Below are 7,586 nucleotides of genomic sequence, written 5' to 3' on the forward strand. Positions count from 1 at the left end.
ATCTTTTAATTTGAGGTCAGTCTGGTCTGTAGAGTCCAGGACTGCTAGGGCTACACCGAGAAACTTTGTCTCAAAAAGTAGAAATAAATAAAAAAATTTGCAGGGCTGGAGAAACATCTTCACAGTAAGAGTGCTTGCTGTGACTGGGTAGTGGTGTCACCAGCCTTTAATCCCAGCACTCAGGAGACAGGGGCAAATGGCTCTCTGTGAGTTTGAGACCAGCGAGTGTGGAGGTAAGGGAGCATTGATGGTGATGCACACCTTTTATCTGAGGCTGAGGCAGGTGGCTCTCTGAGTTGAAGGGCAGCCTGGTCTCAAGACGAGTTCTAAGACAGCCAGGAAGGACTACATAGAGAAACGCTTGCCATGGACTCTGTTGCCAGCTTTTCCATCACTTTCCCCTGATGGGGCTGCCTGGAAGGCCACCAGGGAAAAGGATGCATTCAGTCCTGATGCAACTTGATTTGCTGGGGTAGGTGGATGGGAATGTTCCCCTTCTTTGAGTAGGGGAGAGGGATACAGGAAACAGGGAGGGAGGGTGGGGCCAGGATGAGAGGAGGTAGGTTATGACCAGGATATAAAGTAAATAATTAATTTTTAAAAAGAGAGAAAGTGTCTTTAAAAACAAAACAGCAGGGCGTGGTGGCGCACGCTTTTAATCCCAGCACTCAGGAGGCAAAGGCAGGTGGGTCTGAGTTCGAGGCCAGCATGGTCTACAGACCCAGTTCCAGGACAGTCAAGGCTACATACACCCTGTCTCGAAAAACCAACCAACCAACCAACCAACCAACCAACCAAATACATAAATAAATGCAAAAAAGCAACAAAAAGAGTGCTTGTTGTGGAAACTTGAAGACCTGAGTCACATCTCCAGCACCCATTAAAAAAAGCCAGTCATGGCCAGATGGTGGTGGCACATGCCTGTAATCCCAGCACTCTGGATCCAGAGGCAGGTGGATCTTTGTGAGTTCAAGGCCAGCCTGGTCTATAGAGTGAGTCCGGGACAGCCAAGGCTACATAGAGAAACCTTGTCTTGAAAGACTGAAACAAAAACCACACACACACACACACACACACACACACACACACACACAACAAAAAGAATAAGGCAGAGAGCGAAAGAACAGGATACTCAATGTTTTACGCTGGCCTCTACCAACATGCCACACACATAATCAAAATTGAGGCTATGGATACAGCCCCGTTGGTATAGCACTTGTCCGGTATGCAAGCAGCCCTGGGTTTCCGTGCTAGCACTGCATAAACTGGACAGTCACACATGACTACAGTTCCAATACTTACGAAGTAGAGGCAGGAGGATCAAAATCAAGTCATTCATAGCCTGGAATATTTGAGATCCCCTCCAAAAACAAAACAGCAGAGAACTTAAAAGTCATACTATGTGCCCATATAATAGAACATAATTTTTAAAAAAAACCATACAAGACTTTTCCAGTTTTTAAAAGGAAGATTTATTTAACAAGTTTCACTTAGTACAATACATCTAAGTGGAATTCACGATACAAGGTAAGATTTAAATCAAAGCCTCAGAATTCCATACAAACAACATGACCCAACTCCTAAAGTATTGGTGTCGCATCTCAAAATTGTCCCAGATCTTTACAAATAAAAAGTGAAAGTGTACACTCACGTGCCTTACAAGGTATTAAAACCAAAAAGCTAGAATTAACAAACATGCCAAATGTTGTCACTTTGAATCATAGACACAGCTCCTATATTTGATTTTTACAGAAAAGCATGTTTCTCAACATGCATCTGAAGTTTCAGATGTACTGTGGTATAAGAGCAACATTTAACGTAAGTGAAACTGCTTTAAACCTAAATATGCTTACTGCTTAAGTACACTCCTACAACATCACTAACTTGAGGAAAGCTGAAAGTGGATTCAACAGTCATGGTCAATACTGAACTTGTTATTACATCCTAGATGAATATTTTCAGTGTTCGAAATTGCTGAGCTTAAAGTTTGAAAACAATCTTAACTTTCACTTTACAGTAAGCATGAATCACAAGCTTGTAATGCAAAACTGTTAAACTTAAATTTTTTTCTCTTTAAAAAAAAAAGGAGAAAGAAGAAAGAAAAGAAGCTGACCAATAGTGATCAGAAGCAATTGTATTTCCCATTTACCAATCATACTGGATATGTTGGACATCCCTCCTACTCTATCCAGTTCCTATAAATGCAGCTTTTACTCCTATAGAAGCTGTTTGGTGCTCCCTCCCTCTCCCCCTAAGCAAGGTTTGACTGGTAGTCGCTTGAGTTTTCCTGAAGAACTTGGTCATATCCGCTCATACTGCTCTGACCCCCATAACCACCCCCGTAACCACCACTCAGCTGCTGGCTGGCGGGCCCTCCATAACTAGACTGGTTGGATAAGCCCATCCCTCCCATCATCTGGCCACCGTAGGCACCACCGCTTGCCCCTGCTGTAGAATTCAAAAAGAGCTCTACGTAGCTGTGATCATAAGCTCCTCCGCTTGTCCCTGCAGTAGAGTTCAAGAAGAGCTCCACGTATCTGTGCTGCATATTTGCTTTATCTTTTGCCATAGCTGCAACCGCATCTTCATGAGTGGCGAATTCGACATCGGCCTCACCCGTAACTCTGCCATCGGGTCCTATTTCAATGTGTACTCTCATGGGATTAAGAGGCGAGAAAAAATTGTAAATATCATTCTCAGTGGCTCTGTATGGTAACCCCCTCATGTGTACACAGTGCCCTGTGGTGCTCTGGAAACTGGACCCACCGTCTCCATATCTATGATCAGACATTCCTGAGAAACAGTAGTTTAGGTCTCTTCCAAATCTATCAGACCCAAAACCGTACCCGTCATTATAACCTCCATAGTCATCGTAGCCTCCATACCCTCCGCCATAGGCGCCCCGCCTCATTCTTTCAAACCCAGCTCCTCTGCCAATGCTATTATACCCTCTTCCAGCCCCTGGCCTGTCATAAGGACCCGGGCGCTGCATAGTCATAAGCTTTCGTGGGGGATCATAGTGGGTTCGGACTTCAGCTCTGCTACTCTTGAAGATTTCAATGTACCTGTGCCCTATTCTTTCCTTATGTTTCTTTAAGGCCTTTTCAGCTATCTCCTGTGAAGCAAACTGCACAAAAGCTTCCCCTGTGCTCCGCCCCTGAAAGTCCACCGGCAGTGTCATCCCATTTGGCACAATTTCCAACCCTGAAAAGAACTGAACAATTTCTTCCTTGCTACAGCCAAATGGGAGTCCTCTAAGACGTACAAAGCCATCATTGGCAGTATCAGGACTATTTGGACCTGTATGCTTTAACACCCAATCCATTTCAACACTGTTGGACTTGAATACTTCAACATATCTGTGTCCCATGGTTTCTCTGTCTTTCTTTAAAGCCAGTTTTACTTCATCTTCAGATTCAAGTTCGACAAATGCTTCACCACTTGGTCTGCCTTCTCTGGTGTAGATGAAACGAACACCTGATGTGCCATTTTGGATTTTGCAATCAGAGAAGAAGCGCATCACTTCCTCAGCTGAGCAGGACCAGGGTAGGCCCCTGACCTTCACCACGAACCCCTCCCTGCCCTCTGTGCTCAGCATCATGGTGACTGGTGGGCTCTTGGTGGCAAGCTTGGCTCAATGCAATTTCAATGTGGCTTTAAAAAAATTAGAAAACTACTGTCATGAAAAATTATATATAATATAGTAAGAAAAACAATTAAAGCAATTATTATAGAAGTTCATTCACATCAGTAACTTTTTAAAAAAGATACCCACATGAACAAAAGACTGCATAAACTTTTTTTTTTTTTTTTTTTGAGACAGGGTTTCTCTGTGTAACAGTCTTGGCTGTCCTGAACTTGCTTTTGTAAACCAGGCTGGCCTCAAACTCACAGCGATCTGCCTGCCTCTGCCTCTCGAGTGCTGGGATGAAAGACCTGTGCCACCACGCCCGGTGCATAAACTTTTAATTCATTCACTAACAATTACTTATTCCATTTCTATTATTTATCAGATATAATTAATGGTATTTATTTCTGGGTAGCAGTTCTATAGAGCTTTTATGTTTCCATAGATATTGTTCTCTTTTAGATATTTTTGAATATTCTAAATTTTCTGCACTGACCCAATGTATTAATGGTACAAACAAACTTAAAATTAAATATAACAAATAAAGTATAACTATATTTCATCATATAAAAATGAAAAATTTCTTTAAATCAAGACAAACTTCATGAGAAGATACAACAAATCCATTAATATCCTAAAAATATAAAAAAATGGATGCAAATCAATAAAATACAGAACTATTAATGCCTAAGAAATAAATGGAAGAGCTATTAATGGAATTTACATATCCAAACATGTTTAGATGCTAGGTCCAGTACTCAGTTCTCACATGGAAGAATTAAAAGCCAGAAAGGGCTTGCAGTTCTACAGAACTGCGTATCTTCACAAAAGGTAAGTGTAAATACATAGAGTAAAGGAAGGATTGGTTGATGAAGTATATCAATTGGAGGCAGAAGGGTCAATTGAGAACTATCCTGATCCCATTCTGGGATAAAGAAACTATAAAAAAAATTGTAATGGAGCACAAACCAGAAGGGGACAAAAATCAAAAGACAAAGCTATCAAGAAAGAGATCAGACCCTGAAGGTTCTTTTCTTTTCTTTCTTTCTTTTTGTTTTTGTTTTTGGAGACAGGGTTTCTCTGTGTAGCCTTGGCTATCCTGGACTCCCTTTGTACACCAGGCTGGCCTCAAACTCACAGCGATCCCCCTGCCTCTGCCTCCCTCAGTGCTGGGATTAAAGGTGTGCACCACCACACCCAGCCCTGAGGGTTCTTTTAATAGTAAGGAGACTTAAACTCTTGTTTGTTTCACAAGCGTGAGGATTCAGTATTCACACCAACGTGTGACATGTGCATCCCCCAAAACCTTAAGACATTGGTGCATTATAGCTTTGATGCTGGCTGTGGAGAGGGATAGAGATATATGTATGTGTCTACCACATTTCATGGATTTTAAATAGGAGTGATCTCATTTCAGCCCTTTCAAATTTATCACCCAGGCAACTGTACCATTCAAACAGAAGGAAGGGGGGCTTGGTGAAAAGAGCAAACTTAAAATTACCTCTTCAGCCAAGTGTGGTGGTGGCACACGCCTTTAATCCCAGCACTGAGAAGCAGAGGCAGGCAGATCTCTGCGGGTTCAAGGCTAGCCTAGTCTATAAAGAGAGACTAGGACAGCCAGGAACACATGGTGAGATCCTATGCCACAAACAAACAACAAAAGGGGATATAGGACTGCAGGCAACTAAGGAATATTGATAGTGGGAATGGTAGTCTTTCCCCACTGAAAAGCATACCAATTGGTTATCTAATACCAAATGGCCAGCCCTGAAAACATGCACAGAACATATACAGAGCAAGATGTACTTAGGAGTATGCACACATATGTAACTAAGAAAAAGAGGCAAAGAATCTGAAAGAGAACAAGGTGGGGAGGTGCTTAAACATGGAAGGGTTTGGAGAGAGGAAAAGGGAAGGGAAAAATGATGCAATTATAACTTCAAAAATAAATTTAAATATGGGGGGGAAGGAGTATATAGGAAAAGTCTGGGAAATGTTCTAACTTCAATCATTTGAAATGAAATTTAAAGTAAAATAAACATTTTAAGACCCATCAAAAATAGTGGAAATTAAAAAGGGGACAATAAGTCAACATTATTGAGCGTTCACTAGAAGAGTGAAAAACTGATGCACTATTCTAGAAAAATATTTTGGTAATATTTACCACACCTTCTGACAGAAAATCCACTTCAGGTATGTGCCTTAAGGAATTATCTGAAATTAAGAGCAGGACTTATTGAACTATGTATTATTTGAAAGTCATTTTATGAAGAAAAGTAGAACATTATACACTTAATATAGTTATAAAATCTTAAATGATTCAAGACCAAACCCATTTCACTAATCTCAATTATGTAAAAAATAAAAATTCACATACCCTTTGACCCTGCTAGAGTTTCTTCCAGGAATCTGGTCGACAGAATTTTTTTTTAATGTTTGTTGTAGCACTGTAAATGGCAAAAAATCAGAAAACTAAATGGCCATCAACAGAGATGGATGCATTCTAGTTCTACCTTAAAACATGCAGTTCTATGCAATCACTTCCTAAGAAATGTACTCTTATCTAGAAATTTTCAAAATACATTGAATGAGTGAACATATATAGCATAATCCTACTTCTACCAAATATTCAAGAATGAAAAAAGTACATAATTGTGTGATGATTTGAAAGATAAAACTTCCTGCAACATAAACTTTAAGAACAAGTGGAGGCCAAGCGAATGAAGGCAGCCTTTCATTTCCTAAGACGATGCACTTTCATACTTTCCATTCTTTAAATTCACTGTATTGAAACAAATATAATCTTAGAAACAGACATAAGCATGGGAAATATGACACAACATTTTTTAAACTTTTTGTGTGCAGTGATGGGGACTAGATACCAAATATTAACAGTAGCTATTGAGTTTGAGGGTTGTTTTGAAATGTGTGTGTGCAGGCTTAGCGTTCTGCTGAAAGATAGACAAGCCATCCTAAGGACGATGATTTCTACAGCATTCTGCATCACTAGGTCCTCCCTAGTGGCTGGGAGGTTTTGCTTCCTTACATTTCCTGAGAAGGCCACCAGGACTCTGTTACCTAACGTAGTAACCAGGATTTGTGAGTTAAGAATCTGTGTACTTAATACCTGAGCTACAGCACACTTTTTGAAACTGCAATAAGAGTTGGGTGGTGCTGAACTGTGTCCCTTTTAAAGGATTATATTACTTTTCGAATGCCCAAAATTCAACTCGTAAATCGCTATGAGCAGAAATAACAAACGTTCAAATAATTAAGCAAAAGCATTTATTGGGCACCTCTCGAGCACGCATCACTTTCCCAGCTCCTACTCTAGGGGGAGAAATTCACTCGGGACCCCTGAGGACCATAGGGCAGTTTGAATAGTTGAGCGCCTGAATGGATGGAGCGGTACTCCGACCGCGGGTCTCAGTATGTTTTACCCCCTAACTCCGGGCCATGTTTGAAACGCTTTTCATCTTACGGGTCCCTCTTGTAGGCAGAGGGGGAAAGGTCCCCTGAGATCTGGCCAAAGGGATTGATTTACGGAAACACGCACACAGTCACGACCGTCCACCATTTCCCCACCAAGCGCAGCGCAGGCCGCTTCCCGGCACTCCGGGAGGGGGAGGGGGGAGGAGGACGCGGGGGGTGGGGGGAGCCGACCACGAAAAAGGCGGAGGCGACCCAAGACCCCGCTCTGCTCTTCCTATGTACCACCCGAGGCCCCCAGTTCCCACCCACACACCAACCTCCAAGGAGACCGGGGGATTTTCCTCCTTCTTCCCTCAAACGGATATAGCGAGACGATAGACGACGACCAGAACTACTTCTGCTCACGTAAGCGATTGATCACGTGAGCGCCTACGTCATGTGAGATCTCGGTCACGTGAGCAACTCTCGGCTTAAACTCGGGATCACTGAGGTACTGCACTCCTTTGGAAATGGGGTGGGCCAAGGT

General features: G+C 42.1%; 1 protein-coding gene across 2 annotated transcripts; it reads right to left on the bottom strand.

Annotated features, from left to right (window-relative positions):
- Positions 1-1,448: 1,448 nt before the first annotated feature.
- Positions 1,449-7,520, bottom strand: HNRNPH2 (heterogeneous nuclear ribonucleoprotein H2). 2 transcript variants are annotated; one of them, XM_084788462.1, is made up of 4 exons: positions 7,378-7,520; positions 6,006-6,075; positions 5,798-5,842; positions 1,449-3,654 (listed from the first exon to the last, which is right to left on the bottom strand). In XM_084788462.1, exon 4 carries the CDS (start codon positions 3,599-3,601, stop codon positions 2,252-2,254), a length of 1,350 nt encoding a protein of 449 aa, XP_084644588.1. In that variant the 5' UTR covers positions 3,602-3,654; positions 5,798-5,842; positions 6,006-6,075; positions 7,378-7,520; the 3' UTR covers positions 1,449-2,251. The 2 variants fall into 2 exon arrangements, with proteins under 2 accessions (XP_084644588.1, XP_084644589.1); XM_084788463.1 differs by lacking the exon at positions 5,798-5,842.
- Between the last annotated feature and the right edge of the window lie 66 nt (positions 7,521-7,586).

This window comes from Acomys minous (genome assembly GCF_964271855.1).
Source record: "Acomys minous genome assembly, chromosome: 7".
NCBI classification, from domain to species: Eukaryota; Metazoa; Chordata; class Mammalia; order Rodentia; family Muridae; genus Acomys; species Acomys minous.